The sequence below is a fragment of the Hydra vulgaris genome, chromosome 15 (genome assembly GCF_038396675.1).
Source record: "Hydra vulgaris chromosome 15, alternate assembly HydraT2T_AEP".
Taxonomy (NCBI): domain Eukaryota; kingdom Metazoa; phylum Cnidaria; class Hydrozoa; order Anthoathecata; family Hydridae; genus Hydra; species Hydra vulgaris.
Genome location: NC_088934.1, coordinates 29,173,691 through 29,194,195, shown reverse-complemented (window position 1 = coordinate 29,194,195; position 20,505 = coordinate 29,173,691). Strand labels below are relative to the sequence as shown.

At 27.1% G+C, this 20,505-nt stretch overlaps 1 protein-coding gene across 1 annotated transcript; it reads left to right on the top strand.

Annotated features, from left to right (window-relative positions):
• The first annotated feature begins 6,293 nt into the window (after positions 1 to 6,293).
• On the top strand, positions 6,294 to 19,820 carry LOC100199600 (protein SpAN). Its single transcript, XM_065818630.1, has 9 exons — positions 6,294 to 6,444; positions 6,571 to 6,711; positions 14,926 to 15,043; positions 15,756 to 15,856; positions 16,179 to 16,250; positions 16,620 to 16,701; positions 16,838 to 16,986; positions 17,086 to 17,229; positions 19,721 to 19,820. The coding sequence occupies exons 1-9, from the start codon at positions 6,369 to 6,371 to the stop codon at positions 19,744 to 19,746; spliced, it is 909 nt and encodes a 302-aa protein (XP_065674702.1). The 5' UTR covers positions 6,294 to 6,368; the 3' UTR covers positions 19,747 to 19,820.
• Positions 19,821 to 20,505: the final 685 nt, after the last annotated feature.

Here is a 20,505-nt window from a genome sequence, read left to right as displayed (position 1 = left end):
ATATTAAACACAAATAAAATTTTATACTCATTATTCTTTCTACAAAAAGTAATCTTAATCTATAAATAAGAAAATGAATTGAACTTACTAAAAAAAGCCATCAGCTCCTCTTAATTGCTCCAGAAAATAAAGCAATACTTGCTTAAAATGTTCTAAAAAGACTAACGACAAAACCGAAACAGTTTACTAAAACAGAAATTTTAGTTATAAACTTCTTCTAAAAAATGAAAACAGGCTATAAAAATTAGAAAAATAAAAACAACCAACAACAAACAAACGATTATTTAAATTTTCTATTTTAAACAATGAACAACATAAATTCTTTTCGAAAATAATAATATATCAGCTCTAATTTGCTTGCTTGCTTGCTTGCGAGAGACCGCATGGAATATATAACCGCGCATTCAAAAGTCTAGAAACTACTTAAAAACTAAGAAATGGTGTATTTTACTGAATCCAGAACCGTCATTAACAACACGAACATTAGGCGTAACTATGCGCACTATTCATTACCGTATTAATATATAGATAATTAAATAAGGTGCAATAGTACTTTTTATGGCATTGATATTATTTAATAGATTATATAGTTGCAAATATTTCAACTTTGGATATTTAAATATGCGCCAACGTCGAACCAAGATGTTATTTGGTATCAGACCATTTAAATTGGGAAAAAACGCAGAGGGGTATTCGAAAAATTAAAGGTCTATAACACTTTATGTTAAATTTTGAACAAAAACGACTGTTTGGTGTAAGGCAAGCGTCTTCAAAATAATACTTATCTCCTTTTGCATCAAAGTTTTTTAAGTATCTTAAGCCCAACGCTTTACTATATTTGATATTTAAAATAAATTTATTTGATGGTTTTATCAATCTAAATAGTATAAAAATATGTTTTAAGCGAATTAGCTTTAAAACAATATCAAACATTTGGCACATCGAAAGATTTAGATGCAGCTAAATAAGAAGACAGAAATTAAATTCTAGATATATTTAAATTAATTAAATCAACAAATGAATTTAAACAAATTATAAAGTAACATTAAACCAAAAACAAGCAGCTCAAAATTATGGCCACTGGTAATAAATATGTGTAAATGAAAAGCATCCTAATACGTTTGGTAAAAGAACAGTTCTAACTATGACCGAAAAGCTTAAGTTGGTTGCATAATTTGTTCATTATTAAACCACACTTATTATTAAACCCATAACTGATGAATCTGATAAAACTCATTAACAAGACGCTTACATTATCAATGGATGATTAGTAAGTGGATTTTTGAATACAAAATTTGTATTCAAAAACATATAAATTCAAATTGAAGTATTACCTAACAAGTATCACAAAACCATTTACCACATTTACAAGTCATCCATTGATAATGCAAAGGTACATTTAAGGTACGCAATTGTCTTTGATATAAAAATCCAAAATTAAATTAATTGTTTTCTGTATAAAAATAAAATGCGATAATTAAATGCATGTGTTTCTTTTTTTTACTACTAAAAAGAATTTTTTTAATTTTTTCAATTTCTATTTTTGGTGCCCCTAGAAGTCCTAACGGTCTAGTCATAAAACACGGCGGAAGAGCATTTAACAAATTTAATATTTTATTTTCACGCCTTTTATTTTTTCTATACACATATAATGAAATAGGTTAGTTTTTTTTCAAATTTTTTAAAGAGAAAACAGTTTAAAACCGATTTAAACGAAACTTTAAAAAATATTTTATTGAAGAGAAAAAAAGACCCAGTATCAATAAACAGTAGCGGTACAACTCAGAAACAATTAAATAATCAAACTCAAAAAACTATTGCAATAAAGCAATAGTTTTTTGAGTTTGTATTTTTATTTTTTGAGAAAAAGAGAAAGAAAGAAACACATTGTAAAGACAATATACCGTTATAAAACAAATATAGCAATAGTTTTTTTAGTTAGTATTTTTATTTCATAATCGTAATCTTAACTTAAATATGTAACGGTTTTAACCACTGAACAGTCATGCCAAAGGCCGAAAGACTTCAAAAGAAAAAAACTGAGAAGTTATCAAAACCAGCAGCATCACCTTATCGCACCAAAATTACTACTTTGTTGAAAAAAAAAATAACTGAACCGGTGGGGCCAGAGAACCCTCACGGTGAACTACAGAATCAGGATAAAGTTGGCAGTAAAAAAATAGACAATACAGAAAACAGGAGTCCGATGCAAAAGATGGTAAAATTTGTAACGGAAAATCTTGTTAGAAAAGCGGAGGATTTCAGTGAAATTGATAAAAAACAGTAACAAAAATAGAAGAACTTGTATTAAGGCTTGGTTTAATGAGTTTAGTTGGTTATTTTATGATTAATTACTGAAAGCTGTCTTTTGTGAAACCTGTACAAAATGTAATTTATGTTCTGGTGGAGTGTTCAAGCATGGAGTCGGGAAAGGATTTAGAACATTGAGCAGATCTGCAGCAGCACTAAAAGATCACGAGTACTCCAGTGTTCATAAAGCTGCAAGTGCTTTAAAGGTTGAGAAAGAAAATATAAAAATTACAACAATTAATGCTCAAATTGACCAAATGTATATGAAGAAGCAAGCAGTTCGAAGAAAAGGCTTGCTAGCTCATTTTGGAATATTGAAACCATTGCTTCGACAGAGTGTAGGTATAAGAGGTGATAATGATGAAGAATCCAATAGGTGCAACTTGGGATGTACAAAAGTTGCCGGAATTGACTATGATGGAGCATCAGTTATGAAAGGCTTAGCAGCAAAACTGAAAAATATTTTTGGACAGCAAACAAAATATTTTCATTGCAAGGCACATTGCAGCAAGCTGATTGTTAAGAATACATGTGCAATATCATCACTACAGTCAGATTCTCTCAGGATTATCCAGTCAATTTATGCAATTTTTGGGCATATACAAAGCGTATTGCCTTTTCCGAAAAAATCCTAAAGAATATATTGCATGAGTCCGAATAAGATGAATACAGAACATTGCGATTGAAGTCAATGTCAACAACTTGATGGACAGCACGAACAAAAGCAGTACAAGTGGTGTTGGAGAAGATTGCAGAACAATATTGAACAGTCTTCAGAGTGACTAGACTATTGGTGCTTAAACAAGAGCAAAAATTAAAGGTTTATTTTAATTAGTTTTCATCAGTAAAAACACTTTTTGAACTGCAAAGCACCTTTGAGCATTTTGCTATTCTAAAGAATCTATCAAAGCATTTACAAGAAATTAATCTGACAGGTGATGTCGCAGTATTCTGCATTCATAATGCATCTCAGAGATATGAAGAACTTAGATTAGATTAGGAATTTGATAGAATTTTAAAGACGACAAAAAAAATATCTGGAATCAAGCAAGACAATGAGTCTGAAACCGAAGTTACGCAGAGACAAAAAGTAATACCTAAAATATTTCGCGATTAGCTTAGATTAGGCGTTGATTAGCTTAGATTAAGCTTAGATTAGGCGTTGCAACGACTTGTCTTATCAAATTAAAGCAAAACCCAAGGAAATCTTATTTTGAAGCAATTGATGCTGTTCAGAACAGTTTGAGGGAAAGATTTGAACAGGATGGATTAACAGCTGTAAAAAATATAGAAGAAGTTTTGACTTCATTGGTGAATAAACAAGATTCCCCACCGTTTTTGTTTGAAATGCCATTTTTTTATGATATTTACATCTTGGAACTAAAAGTTGAGTTGAATGGCTACCAACAATTGTTAACCTATACAATGTTATTGCATCAATCAAAATATAAAGTGCATCCAGAGTGGCTGCAATTGCAGATGTTTTCAATGTCATGCCATCTGCAAAAGTCGCCAATAAACAAACACACAAATTAATGAAGCTTTACTACACCATGCCTCTATCAACATCATCATGTGAAAGAAGCTTTAGTGTAATAAGGAGAGTAAAAACATGGGTTAGGTCTCAAACTGGAGACAATCACCTGAACAACATCATACTTCCTCAGGTACACAAAAAACATCTCGACAAAATTAACATTAAAAAGATTGCCAAACAGTTCGTTGAAATGAATGACAGTAGAATGAATTATTTCGGCAAATACACTTGAAACCGTTCTTGCACCTTGTTAAGCTAAGAATTGAATAGATTAAATGTACTATTGACATCTATAAAGTAGCTAAGAAACAGTTGATTTACTTAGTAGACTGTTAAATAGCATGTTACAACCTTTAGTGTTGTTTGCATTGTACACGCGATTCGTAATAGTAAAAGTAGTAGACAAAGTGACATTTTTTGTGTATTTTTTTGAGAACGGTATATATATATATATATATATATATATATATATATATATATATATATATATATATATATATAAATATATATATATATATATATATATATATATATATATATATATATATATATATATATATATATATACATTGGAGAACGATATATATATATATATATATATATATATATATATATATATATATATATATATATATATATATATATATATATATATATATATATATATATATATATATATATATATATATATATATATATATATATATATATACAGTGGCATAGGAAGGTTTTTAAATGTTTGAAATAACCAACTTTTAAACAAAAAGAATATTACAAATTTGTTCACGTTCATATGTATGACAAAAAGATAACCCTAATCTAAACCCTAAAACCTTAGCCCCCCCCCCCTCTTACCCTAAACGTGAGGACAATGAGTTGAATTACTTATTTTATCATAAATATTGTAACATATTCATTGAAAGCTTTCAAATTTTATGTATAAACTATTCAGTGTTCAGTTTTTATGACCATGTTATGTTTGTGGCCCCCTCAAACTGAGTGTGTGTGGGAGGGAGGGTATTCTTTACTTGATCATAAAAAACTAAACACTGCATAAAAACTGAAACCCTGAAATTTATGGAGTATGGAATTTTATTACTTGGATCATAATATAAAAAATTGTTTTCTGTTTGTCAGATTTGAAACAAATAAGTTTTTATTTTTCACTTTGTAGTTTTCAACTTTATTTACTAGTATAGATGAAGAAGGCTTCACTTAAGGTTTTAAAATAGTTAAAATATTTCAATATAAAATTAAAAAAACGTTTCTTTTTTACTTGGTTATGCTTTTGAAATAATATTATATTTTTTGTTTTTTTTCGTTTTAAGGCTAATTTAAAATTAAATAATTTTGATTTACTGTTTTGGTCAAATACCTTATTGTGCGACGTTGTATCGACAACCAAATACATAATATAATATATAATAAAGAGGTCACAATGACTTCAAATCTAGGAAATATTGTGGTTCAACACTCATATGCCAATACAACGTCAACTTCTTCGTTTGGTCAAGTAACGCAAATTGCTGTTGTTCCAATTGTACATTAAGATGCACCAACCAACGTAAAATGCGATTGTTATAACAATTCACACCGCCTAATAGTTAATATGTTATCTTAAAAAGAGTAGATAAAATGCGTTTTGCATTTTGAAAACTTATTAGATACCAGTGTTCGTTAAAACCGGTATTCGGTAGATATCGGTATTTCAGTATCAAAAATAATTTTTATTTAATATTTTTATATTACAATTATATTTAAAATATTTATATTATTAAAAACTACAGTAACTTTAAAATGCTACTTTATTGATGAAAAAAAATTATTATAAACCAAAATTTTATGTTGTTTTTTGAATAATCTTTTTTTTTTGCAAATGTTTTTAAAGATTTATTGAATGTATGAAGATATTAATAAATAATAAAGGTTACATGTTGAAAAAATGTTTTGGTGTTACAAAAAATGTGATACATAAAAATAGAAAACTATTTTTAAAAACGCATTTTTTATATATCAAAACATTTTGAGTAATTGAGGTGCAAAACAGCCAAAGATCTTATTAAAAGGTGGTTCCGAGAGAAATTTTATTTTGTAATCGTTATATGTTATTTAAAATATATAAAAATGATTTATGCCAATTAATGATTAATTAATTATACGTTGTTAAATTAAATACGTAAAGTGACATCAGGAAAAAATAATAATAATAACGTGTACACTCAGACTTAGCTATGATGTGCACGAAACCTTATGTACAGTAATAAGTGTGTGTAAATGATAAATATACAACTTTTTGTTTTAAAAATCATTTCCGTATTTGCATTGTTCAAGCAGATGCTCAATTATTTGAGTAACTTTAAAATAGATTATATGATGTTTGCCGCTGATTGCTCATGTAATATCCTCATAACTTAATAATATACAGGTATTTGCTTAATTGTGTAGAAACAGGTTATGCCAATAAAAATTTATCTATAAATGATGGTATGTATGCATTTAAAAATTAGGCTCGTTCATCAACATGATGTCATTATTTACAGTTCATATTTTTCTTACTCTTCTTGCTCTATCAGCTGGAGGGGGAAAGCAAAGAGAAAGTAAGTTTACTTATCGCAATTAAGTCTTTAAATTTTTTTTTATTACTCTAACTGTTTTAAAGATTTACGAGAACTAATTATAAAAAAATACTCAAATTGTAATTATAACAAAAATTAAATTTTTAGCGCCTGGTTTATACCAAGGAGATATACAATTGACACCTGAACAATGGGAAAGTTTACAGAGTAACAACAGTCCGTTTGGTTCAATAAAAAATAGACGATGGCCAAACGCAAAAATTCCTTATACTATTGAAAGCTCTATAGGTAAGAAACTTTATTGTGGCTGTTATTTTATAAAGTATTAATCGTGTTCATAAAAATAAAAAAGCGGTACAAATAAAAAAAGGCGAAAGTCATACAATAGTTAAAGCACTGACAGACCAAATAAATAAATAAAATTTTTTTACCTCTCATTGTTTTTCATTGTTAATACTTCTTTTAGTTTACAAAGTATCCAAAAAGAGTTTGAAAACTCATATTAGAATTTTATATCGAAAAAAAAATTTATAAATACCTTTTGAAAGTTTTTTATATAGATTAATAGCTATCTTTTTTACTACATAATGTAAAATTATTAAAGAATAATAAAAAAGCTATCCTTTAAAAACAATATTTGCAACTTGCCCCTATTGCAACAAGTCCTGGTCTCCCCTACCTTAAAAATCATAAAAATGTAAAATATGAACTTTTTTTCTAAACTACTAAAGTATATTAAATCATTTTTTAATAATTAAATTAGACAAATTAAAAAATTGAAACAGTTTTTTTTTCTCCTTTTTTAAATTTATAAATTTTAAGTTATTTAAATAGTTAAGTTATAAAATATAAATTAAGTTATAAAATAAATATTAATATAAATAAGTTACTTAAGAACTTTTTTTTAGTACATTTATAGATTTATCTTTATGTTTCTTATGTATACAATTATTGTTCTTTTTAAATCGTTAATTTTTTAACAAAAATTATTCTAGCATTTATTTTAAAGTATAAAGCCTCATAGTATAGACATTCAATTAAATTTATATGAGAGCTGTTTTCAACCGAGGTAGATTGTTTATTTTTGTAACTGCTGCATATGTCGGAAAAATTACTTAAAGAGTTTTCTAGAATGTTACCATTATTTAGTTGATTTCTGTGTTTCACATTATATTTTTTGTAATCTATTAATAGAGTATGACAACCGTTTAATACTTGTTCCTTTTCTTCCAATCTTTATTTAAAGTTGGCTTAAGATATATTTTCTTTTTTGGATTCAAATGTCCTGTTTTTTTAAATATCTTTAATGAATTCTTTATTTTTTTTCACTAATCAAAAAGTGCTTTAATGGTTCTTAAAATTTATCTCTCCTCTTTATATCTGATGAACTTTTCCTATTGATATTCTCTTTAACATATAATAAATGTTCACTATTTTACCAATTCTTTTTTTTAATTTTTAATTGCTTTCAAAACTTTTATGGAAGCACATAACGTCCGCTATACGTCTTACGAATGTCTTACAAGCTTGAGACGTTCACTGAAGGAGAACACTAAATTTCTTCAAAGTGTTATCTAGATTTTACTGACAAAAGATGCTATCTCCCAATGAATTATAGTTGTAATTTAAAAAAAAAGAAACTTTTTGATTGGTGATAAAAAAAAAAAAAACACTCGCTTTACAAAATTAATAGTTTTTTTTATCGTTACTAATAAGAAAAAAAAACTAACAAAACTAAAAAAGTCATCAAATACATTTTTCAAACAAAACAAAATGACTTTTTATTTGCGAACATTTCCTATCACTTGCCGTAATCGAGTCTATAATTTTTAAAAACCACTTTGCAGCAATTCCACATACCTCAATGATTTACTTTTATTGAAGAAATTCAGTTTTATAAAAGCTATGTGTATAAAAAAAAATTTTAATTTACATTATTTTGATAAAAAATATATATTATTATTAAATTATATTTTCTCTTTACCACCCTGTAAAAGAAATTACAGGTAAAATACACTATATAAAAGTTAATAAAATTACGAACAGTAAAATGATTTTCAAAGTTGTTGACCTTAATTACTAACTACTAGATAATATGTTTTTCACGCTTGATTGGTTTACTGTTTTCGGAACTTTATCCTCCATCAAAATTTTAAAAATCACTCTTTTTCTTTTAAGTTCCATAACTGGAACGATTCTCTTAATACTATTGCAAAATCCGCTGACAGTTCTTCCATAGGTGGTGCAAATTTAATTTTTTCCCTTTCTATTGTACACTGAAAGAAGTTTACACCAAGAGTAGTACATATAGCAATCACTTCATTTGTAAAAGATTTTTTTTGTGTTGCCTGTAACTGTGTTGCAAGTAACTGTGTTGCCAGTAACTGCTTCAATATCAGTGAATAACAAGTTTAATTTTTTACAGCATGACAAATAAGTTTACTTTGTTTCGAAGGAGAACAGTTGAAAATATCAAAGGAGAAGGAGAAAAAATATCGAAGGGGAACAGTTGAAAATATTTTCTATTTTAAAAAACAAAAGCAGATAGTTTTTACTATATTTTGAGATACAAAAAAAAAGATTTTAAAACTGCTCTTCCAACAGCATCCATGTTGCTAAGAAAACTAGTACCAAATTTGCATAGCTCAAGTCAATATATAAGCTTAGGAATTAGTAATAAGTTATATAGATAAACAAATATTGACTGCTGACAAAAACGAATTCCACGGTCAATTTCTATAAAAGTCCTATAGGTTCTATAGGATTTTGGAACGAAAAAAAAAGACAAATGTTTGATAACTATAAACACTTTTTAACTTATGTGTTTTTAGTTAATGGGGTTCAAATCTGAAAAAAATTTTTGTTCCAAATTCTTATAGGATCCTACATGAATTTTTGACTGAGGTAGAGCTATTGCAACCGATTGAAACTGAGTTATACGCTCATTTAAGTCGTTTTTTTTTGTAGTGCTGTCATCTTGTTCTTGTTAGTATAATTAATCAATTACCTAGATATTTAATTTATTTTAAAGATTAAGTTCCGTTATTTTAATAACGTTGTTTGAAATAGGACTTGTTTCAGAAATTAAAAATTCCGTTTTCTTAGTGTTTAATTTGATAAAATTAGTCACTCCATTGTTTTGAAATTGATCAATCAGTTTTTGAAGACCAGAAAATGTTGGACTTAGCTAAATTACATCATCTGCGTATGCAATGATACTTGCATATATACCATTTACTGTCAATCCTACTTTACATTCTAAAACTATTTTATTTAGGATGCAGATTCCGGTTGTAAGTATCATAAGCTTTATTCACATCTAAACTGCAAACATATAGAGGCGTGTTATTATCTTTATAGTGTTGTATAGTTTCTCTCAATAGAAACTCTGCGTGGAGAGTAGAGCTTTTTTTTTAAACCCAAGCTGGTGGAAATCTGTCATACTAGGACATATAAGTAAGATTAGATATTTTAGAAGTTTAGTAAAGGTAGGTAAAATACTTATTCTACGTTAAATATTTGGGCCATTAAAAGATTTTTTATATGACTTAACAAGTGAAATAGTTGTTAAAGTTGATAGATCTTTTAGGACCCTCCCATTTGTTAGAATACTGTTATAAAATTTAGAGCCACACAAAATGAGATGTTGTTATGAGAGTTTTTTACAGTATCTTCTGATGACTTGTTACTCTTTACTAGTTAGATGCTATTTATAATATCAGCTGTTGTAATAACTAATGAAATATGTTCTTAAGGATAAATTTTTATTTATTTTTTACTTTCTATTTTATGAGTTATTGCAAAAATAACGGCGTCGTTTTGACGCTTTTGACGTATTTTGAGCTTTACATGTAAAACTATGAAAAACTTACTTTTTATAATACGGTTAGGTTATTGCAATATTATACCGTAGATTTCCCTAATTCCGAACAAAATCGTACTTAAAGTTGAATAACTCCGCTTCCTTTTGTGAATTTTATATTAATTTTCTTACATAAATAAACTGGAATCTAAACTGAATCGAACCATATTATGCAACAAGTATATTTATTATAAAAATATTGTTAACATTTAAATTTAAAAAGTCATGATTTTGTTCGGAATTAGGAACACGTGTTCCTAATTCCGAACGTACATATTAGATCCCGAAAAATGGCATTCAATTTAAAAAAGTAAATAATTTATACTAGCATAGACCTCTAGCTTAGAGTTAGGTATAAAGATTTTTAAAATTTAAAGTTACTTTTATTTTAATGTAAAGGTATAACATTGTGTTGGTGTAGAGTTTTGGTGCAGAGCTTCCATTATTTTTTTGAAATCAGTTTAAAAAAAAACTTTCACAGTCACTGCCTGTTTCTGTCAGTTAACCGTCGTTAGTCAGAAGAAATCTCAGTTATTAGTATCCGGTTGGTTGCAGCCTTAGAGAATGCTCCCCCATTAATCAAATAGGAAGCTTGAAGTGCTTTTTCATCATATAGCAATGCAGCTTTAACCTTTTGGCAGTTGTATTTTGAAATGGCAGTAATTCAAAGACTGAAACATTGTTCAGTAACCTCTTAATTTTGCTCACTGAAAATTATTATTTTATAATTTTCCATTATTATAACCACGCCATTATTCTCCGCCATTAAATAGTATCACAGTTAGTTTTATTAAGTAGTATCGCAGCAATGTATTTATATTTTTCTATTATCTGTAAATTATTAAATCTGTACAGTACAACTACGGTTGCTATCTTCAAATGAATACTTATTTATTTAGAGGTAGCAACTCTAGCTGTGCTGTACAGATTTGATAGTTTTTAAAAAACTATAATGAAAAAGTTGTTGTATTCAAAAAATATTGTTTTAAGGCGTCAAGCTACAAAAATTAAAACTAATAAAAGTTAATCACACACCTTGCACACGAGTTCAATTGTTTCGTGATAATTGGTAATACAAGGAATACACAACCAGTTAGAACACTTTTCACATGCAACCCATTTGCTGCTTGTAGTTTTGTCCTGAAGGCTTCCGCAGGAAATACAAAGACGATTGATATGGTAGGGATTACAGCTGGCGGCAGGAAGACACTCAATACTTTGATTAGTAGACATCTTTGTTGTTTTGTTATATTTCTGAGACCGCTTTCGGGGTTTTTTAAGTACAGTAAAAGGCTTTTTTCTTCTTTTTTTTTTAAACTTTTGTTCTTTGAGAATTGCTGAGTCAAGTTTCTTTTTTTCGAATAACTTTTCTGGCTTCTTTTTTATCTAGTTTTCTTTTTTTAGCAGCTTGTGTTGCTTCGGACTGAGCCATTGCAGATAGTTCAGTCATGTTATAACTTGTTGTTCTTTTAATTATTGTTCCCTTTTCTTTACTACTAGAAAGAGGCTTTAATCTATTTCTAAGCACACTGAGCACTGATTTAATTATATCAAAAGATGCTTGTTTAACGGTGTTGAAACAATGTTGACTTTACCTTGATCAAATTTCAATCCACTTTCATCACAGTTGAACACATGAAACGGTTTTTCATTTAAATTATGTTCTCGATAAACAGCGTCAACTTGGCTGAACCATTCATCAATAATTGCTGGTTGCAAAGACACCGCTCTTACAGCTTGCATGCTAGTAGCTTTTCTTTCACAGATATTTTTCGCATATTTTTTCATGAAACTATTGTACCACTTTTCGAGTAGGTTTGACGTTTTTGAATAAATGAGTTTGTTTAGATTCCTTAAAAAAGTTTTTGACCACAGTTAAAATATCTTTTCTTTTTAAGCTGAAGCCAGTGTCACTCATAAACTGTACAAGTTCAACTATAAGCCTCTACTTGGCTTACTTGGTATATTGCTCTGGGCCTACCAACACCAGCAGCTCCATTTATTCCTTTTAGTCTGCAAAAAATAGTTGTTTTAGCAATGTTATAACATAAAGCGGCTACTGGATATGACATCGTCTTATAGCCTCAATACACAGTTTAATTTTTCTTACGCGATCTTTATTTTTTTCAAACTTTAGCAATTTTTCATTAACTAAGGTTAAGATAAACAAGACGTTTAGAAATTCAATAAAAAAGTTAAAAGCGTTCAGGAGTTTCAATGTTAATGACGTTAAAGTACTATTGTTAAAATTGTTGTTAATTACTAGCGCGTAAAAACGCTAACTTTTGCAAAAAAAAGTGCATTCCAAAATCTGTTCGGAATTTGGGAAACGTTTTAACTAAGCAGAAAAGTACTGTTTTTAAGATATCTTACAAAGTATTGCTAATTTTTGACTTTTTTTTTCAGATAAATAATCACCATCAAATTTTACATCGAACAGTACGCAATTTAGATTGTGTTTTTTTTTAAGTCGCTTTTATATTGTTGGTTTTTTAGGGTTTTAAAAAGTGTTTTGCTTGCAATTAAAAAATCTAATGGTATCAATATGTATTTTGAAAATATTTTTTCATATTCTCATTACCTTAGTCCTCCAATTTATTAATCAGTTTTCCTTTTAAAAATCCCACAAAAATAAAAGATGTAACAATAAGTGAATTAAAGTTGTTCGGAATTAGGGACTGTTCGGAATTAGGGAAATCTACGGTAATAAAGATTATTCTTTATTTTTAAAATGTTATAGATCTATACCGCAAATTTTTGTTTTCTCGATTAAAAAAGCGTAGCAAAGAATTGATTGGATTGAGCGTTTTCCGTCGTGAAAATGTTTTACAGACACCTTTTATACCCCTGCTGTATTGAAATAGCAATAAAAATGAGGCATTTTTCCGTGATAAACTTAAACACACATAGTAATATAATTAGCGAAAAAGAAAAGACCTTATCTAAGGTTATGCTGAGGAATTCTGTGAGATTGCATGGTTTTACCAATTTAGACATTACGAAGCACCTGTGTAAAGGACATTAGAGTTCAATTTAATTGATTTTAAAATGGCGCCTTAACTTTTTGCGCCTTAACTTTTTGCTTTATTTTAAGACTCGACGTACTCAGATGTAAGTAGTATTACAGAATTTTTTTGTTATTAGAAAATTTATAACAGCAGAATTGTTCTCTAACCTTTCCTACCAAAAATACTTTTGTGTTATCTCGATTAAGCTTTATAGTATAAAGAGTATAAATTATACTCTTTTTTGATGCATTTTATTACGATAAAACTTTTTATAAATTAGTTATTAAAAATATCAATGTTAATCATAACAGACAATAAACTAAAAGTTAAATATTTAGTATATGTAAAGGTAAAAAATCATAATTTATCTTAAAATGGAACAAATAACTAAATACACTGGTAGAGATAATTATTTGTTGAAAAATGCGTTGTTAAGTTATAACAGAAAACACATAAAAACGATACCACATTCCTACCACCAATGATGGTGGAAATATAGTTTCATCATTTATGTATTTTCTGCTATATCTTAACAGTTTATTTTTTAATAAATAGTTTTATTTTTTTGTGTATTAATATAACTTTTTATTGAATATATATTTTGTATTGAATATAATAATTTATCATAAGAAAGGAATGCAGTGGTATAAACAATTTTTTTTTAATCTTTATTGTTCAAACAATGTAAGAAATAATAAAACCAAGTTTAATATTGTGTTTACATTTAAATACTAGGGTCTTATACATAATAAACCAACAAAAAAAGTAAAAAATTGTTTGCAAAATGGGAATAATTAATTGGAGTAGGCCGAGTGGTTCAATTGCATTTTATATAGATCTATACTGTATAAACTACCAACTGTCAATACAAATCCTGAAAAATTAACTCCTATGATGTTTTTTAATCATGTATCTATCTGGTGAAAGGTCACCTTGGTCAACGATGTGTTTAACAAATCTTAAAGTCAACTCAAAAAAGTGACATTGTTCGTAACTTATCTAACTTGTTCTTTGACATATTTACTTGTTTTTTCAACAAGAACTGATTCAGTTGATTTACAACTTTTATATATGATGTCACTGTTAGGCATTGTCATCCAAAAGAGATTTTAAAGGTAGGGGGCGATGTATCTGTTTTTTGCCGAGTAAGACCAAGAAAATTTTTTTTGCTAAGATCTTAAAATAAAAAAATTCTTGTTGGCTAACATTTGCTGTCTGCCAACTACAAATCCAATTTTGCTGACTCCAGTGTCTCAATTGCTGACTAATTAATTTCCTAGGGGGCTAAACACCCTCTAAGGGTGGACCTGCTGTTGGACATCACTTAATGTTGGACATTACTAAAGGTTTTTAAAAAATTATGAAAAACATGTACATATACAAACCCAAAAGCCAGTACTAAAAAATTATAAGGAAGATTTTTACCCTATTTGTAATTCTATGTCTTCTATGTGCCCATAGTTAGAAGAATTTAAGATATAGCTATGGTTATATATAAAACAAATAAACAGTTTGAATTATAGTCTTTATTTTTAAATATTAAAAATAGGTATTAAAATAAAATAATATTTGAGATATTATGTCTATATCATGTTTATATTAGTTTCACAAAATTATTTATATTATTTTAAGGGGAAAATGGCAAACAAGCAATAAAAGAAGCAATTGATGATTATCACAGGTTTACATGTTTAAAGTTTACTCCATGGAATGGAGAGAAAAACTACATATCTTTCTTTTATGGTAAAGGGTGAGTCAAATTTTCGGTAAAAAAAAGTAATTGATATTTTTAGAAGAGCGTTAGTAATATTTTTGGTGGATGTTAAACTTTGCTTTGTTTAAAAGCAACTTTTTTTAAAAAATGTTTAAATAATAAATTTATAAAGTTTACAATAAAAAGAATTTTGTTATTTTGATGTCTTCCAACTAACAACATATTACAAATCACCCTTTAAACTTGATAAAACTTAAAAATTCTATTTAAAAGCATTTTTTTTTTGTTTTTATCTTTATTTGATAGAAATTTTAATTGTTGTGCAATAATTATTTTTTTATATATGTAGTTACAACATTTTTTTTCTGTGTGGTTAAAAAAAGATTTTATTTTAATGCGTTAAATTCATCATTATGTCCAGCAAACAAGGGTTCAGATGTTTAGACAAGAACATTGTCTAAACATCTTAACTCTTTCTGAAATTATATAATATATTTTTGCCAACCTCAAACTGGTAGAGGTTAGCAGTTTATTGCCAAACTGATTTTTCCTAGTTTCGAGCGTTGACTGTATATGTGTTAAACAAAGAATTATACTGATTCTTTGTGTGTATACTTGTATATGTATATAAGATTAGGAATTTTATTTCATATTGTTATAATAAAATCTATTTATGTTATTAAGGCTTTTTTACTTTGCATTCTATGTGACTTTCAGAAAATAAATAAAAAAATGATTATTATTTCAGATGTGATTCGCCAGTTGGAATGTGGGACAAAAACAGAATTTCTCTTGGCGAAGGTTGTTTGACCAAAGGCACTGCCCTTCATGAAATCGGACACAGTTTAGGTAAGATTAATGTTACATATTTAGCTGAGACATTTCAACCATACACTTATTGTGAGAGTTTTGTTAACCTTGTTTTTTTGTTTTTTAGCATATTTTTTTTAGATTTTACACTTATAATTTTAATCAATTATTTACATTTAGCACTAAAACTAAGTGCTAATTTAAAAATAATAATAATACAGTCAGTCAATTTTTCATAATGTTAATGACATCTAGTACAAATGAACTTCAATAAATATTGAATTTAATAACTACTTAAGTTTTCATTTAATTATCATACATTACTCAATAATAAAACAACTTGACAATATTATTTTAAAAGGATTGGAACACGAGCAATCTCGTCCTGATCGTGACCGATATGTTAATATTCATTATGAAAACATTGAAGATGGTAAGTATTTTTTGAATAATTTTTTATAAATTACTTGGTATATTTACTATGTTTTCATAAAAATTAATATCATAACTTTATAAATTTCTTGTTGTGATGCTTATAAAAGATATTAAAATAATTTTTTTTATTTTGGATAATAAAATAGTAATTATTTAAAAGTAATAAACGTGTACTTTATAAAATATAAATCATGTTATAATATGATTTATATAGTCAGACAAACTAGTTAAATTTTTGGGGTACCTTGGGAAATAATATATTTATTATTTTGTTTATTTTGTAAAAAATGCAGAGGACAGTAGTTGTAAATTTATGTTTATTAATTTATTAAACAGCAAAAAAAGTATATTTTAATTTTTTTGTTAGATTGGGTGTTTGCTTTTAATATTTCAAAGAATGTAGACTCCCTTGGTACTGAATACGATCTTTATTCAATGATGCATTATAGGTAGGTAACAAACTATTCACATCGTTATTAATTGTTTTATATACAATATTAGGTAATTCTTCATAGTATAAATAATAGGAGAAATGACTTTCTGTAAAAAGTTGGTATGGTATGGAATAGCGTTTGTTTTGTTTAGTTCCAATTCTTTTGCAAAAGTGTGGAATAAAAAGACAATAACAACAAAAGATCCATCAAAGCAAAAACTCATCGATAATTTTGGCAGAATATTTGGTTTAAGTGGCACTGATGTGAAGCAGATTAACAAGATGTATTCTTGCGGAGAAAGTAAGCCAATACTCTTTAAGCATTTTTATAGAGAAGAAATTTGTAGATTAATTATTTACTGTAAGTGTTATGTTAAAAGCACGTAACAAATTTATTCAGAAATTCCCAGTACACTAAAACCAACAACGTGCACAAAGGACAATGACTGGAGCTGTCAGTTTTGGACAAACCAAGGTTATTGCTTATCAGGCGATCTTTTTCAGAGAGCAAGAATGCACGAAATGTGTTGCAAATCCTGTAAAGGTAATTAAAAAAAAAAATTTAATTATGTAATTACAAAAATTGATATAATTTTTTTTAATGCCAATCCATAGAATGCAATTCTGGCATATATACTACAGACTATAAATACATTCAAATTTTGCAGTTAATATTAATACTTTGATAGTGAAATATATTATAAAATTTAGTTTTATAGAATGATGAATGATTTGTATATTTTGTATCACAGTTTGTTTGTTTTAAAAAATTATTTTAAAAAATGTTTTTAAGTATAAAGATTATGCCAAAAGCATCAAAATCATTAAGAAGCATTAAAAAGTCTTCCATTCACTCTTAGTAAACTCCTTCTATATATTTTGCTTTGAAGTAGTAGTTTGTAATAGTGGTTTCTGAAACTTTATTCCAAGAATAAACGTCTTCACAACTTCAAGTATAAAAATTAAAAATTTTTTTTTTCATTTGTTTATACTATTTATAGTTTTATTAAATAAGTTCACATTAACCATGTGATAATTCCTTTATCCAAGGACAAAAAAGTGGTCAAGTTATCCAAGGACAAATAGTGGTCAATTGATAATATGGGCAATCAAATCATCATCAATCAAAGCTTCCAAATAGCATTCTAATGCAAAATTTAAATTTAAGCTTTTTTTTAGTTCTTTTTTTGTGCAAAGTAGTAGTATAGGGTGCTCAAAACTCGCAGCAACAGTATTTGTTTGATTTTCAATAAATATTTTTCTGAACACTTTTTAACTGCAGAAAGTTTTATCTGTCAAATTTTGCAATTCTTGTTTGAGATTTCTCATGCATAATTTCTCTTGGAAGTTTTTAAAAAACCAACCAAGTTCATTTGTATTGCATCACAAGATTTCTACATACATCACAAGATTACTAACAAAACAAAAATGTTGGTAAAGCTGTTTCCCTCCAAGAAGTTGTTTCATTGATAAAGTTTTAACTTTTTCCTAAGCAAAAGAATGAAATCAATTTTAAAGTTAAAAAAATTATTTACATAATACATCACAATACATTACAATACATCACAAGATTTCTAACAAAACAAAAATGTTGGTAAAGTTGTTTCCCTCCAAGAAGTTGTTTCATTGATAAAATTTTAACTTTTGCATAAGTAAAAGAATGAAATCAATTTTAAAGTTAAAATTTTTTTTTTTTTTTTTCAGTTGCTTTATGTTATACTTACTCTTATGCAGAGGTTATGATGCAGTTGCATTGCATGAGGAATGTAATTCTATGCAGTTCTTTTGAAAAGTAAAAAGCTTCCATTTTGAAAATGGTTTTAAAGAATGACTCAGAAACGTTTTAAAGCCATATATTACAATTCTCATATAAGGAGACTTACATCCTGATTCTTTTTACAGAAGAGTCAGGATGATACTCTTAATTTTTTTAGCAACTAATAATATTGCTATTTCTTCTTTGAACCACCAATGTTTGCTTTGAAACGGGATATTTTTTTGATTTGCATGCAGATAATTCTCCTTTGTTAACATTAGTATATATTTTTTTCTGACTTGGTTTTTGAGCTTTCTTTTACCAATATTTTGTTTTAATAAATAGAATTTAGGCGAAGTTTAATCAAATCAAAATTATTTATGAAAATATTAACTTTTTTTTTTAACACAATAAGATTTTTTTAATTTTCTAACATTCAAAGTTTTATATTTTTTAGTTTCATTATTGAATTATATGTATTATGTATATGCACTTAAATGCAATTTGTAATCCAAGTCTTCGTTATTCGAAGTTTATTGGGACACAAAAAAAAATATTTTAATGATGTATAGCAAAAGTTGAAACAAATATAGTATAAGAATATAGTTTTAAAAAAAATTAAAGTTTTTAAACCTAATCAATTAATAGATTTTGATATTCAAAATGTTAAGCAATAACTTATAAATTTTATATACTACAAGATGATTTATTCTAATAAATTATTTTTCTAAATCTGCGGGAAACGATTTTAAAAAAAAGAAATGTTGGTATTTCGTCCGAAAATTTTGCGTGTAGTTCGGCAATTCAGACAAGAAAACTCAGTTCAGATAATTAAACCGAAAAATATTTGATTCAAACAGTTTTAATGATGGGTGTACTAAAAGTGATAAATAGATTAAAATCGATATCTAGGATTTTTATTATTATTATAATGCAACTGTGAACACCAAAAATGCGTCTTAAACTAAACTTTTTTTTAGATCAGCTAAATACCTAACACCTAAAAATACGCGATATTGCGATATTTTTTACTAAGATCGAGGAGCACTCAAGTTCTGGTATATGAGAAAATATATTATGGCGAAAAATACGTTTTCTCGTCTGACTTCCCTAACTTTATAAATATATATATAAAAAACATATATAAAAATAAACAAGTTTTATGTATTTTATTATTTTATATAATATTTTTAATTTATTGCACGGGTATTGCTTTTTTTTTTCTAAAATTTGTGTGTTTGAAATTCTATTTTATATACATTTTAACAATTTTTTTTAGACAAATGCGGAAAATGTGGATTGTAAAGAAAACAACTTATTATAAGAAAACAACTTATTATAAGAAAGATATTTATAATAATATAAACAATATATATATATATATGTTTTTTTTTTCTTTTTTGCAAAATGTATTAGGAAATTTTTTAATTAATTTTTAAATCTAACTTTTTTTTTCCTCCATCCTTTGAAAAAAATAACAACTTAACAATTAAAAATATGGTAAAATAAACTTTAGAGATCCCTAGATATAGTGATTCCTAGATAACCACTACAGACAAACACTAAATAATTTTTGAATATAACATAGGAGAGAGTGGGGAAAAGGCAAACATCTCACAAATTCCGAATAGGAGAGATCTCTAATTATTGTTATCTAATGGAAATAATGGGGTTTCTTCCCTTCTGGTTAGCACACATCGCTTTGTTTTCCTGCGTGTGGTAAAAACCTCATTTTTGAAATGTACCCCCAAAAAATGATTTTTAAGAGGGTAAAATGAGAAAAAAAATTAGTTGATCTCTTATTTCTCCAATATCACTTTTATATCATCGTTGAAACCTCCTGGTTATTTTGATGAAGATTGCGTGGTTTACGTTAATTTATATAATATATATATATTAATTGAAAATTGCTGGACTATCCTATATAAAACGATCATTTTCAGTCTTTTTAGTTAATGAGCAGCAAGATAAAAATGACAATATTTCTTTTCTTTAACATATATAGTAGAATAGAATTAGCTTAAAATATCCTCAGAAACAGGACATAAGTAAGAAAAAAAGTTT

Excerpts from the sequence above, each read along its gene's own strand:
- LOC100199600 (XM_065818630.1), top strand. The coding sequence starts at position 6,369 with ATGATGTCATTATTTACAGTTCATATTTTTCTTACTCTTCTTGCTCTA. Across the intron at positions 6,712-14,925 it reads TACTATTGAAAGCTCTATAG|GGGAAAATGGCAAACAAGCA; the intron begins GTAAGAAACTTT and ends TATTATTTTAAG. Across the intron at positions 16,702-16,837 it reads TATTCAATGATGCATTATAG|TTCCAATTCTTTTGCAAAAG; the intron begins GTAGGTAACAAA and ends TGTTTTGTTTAG.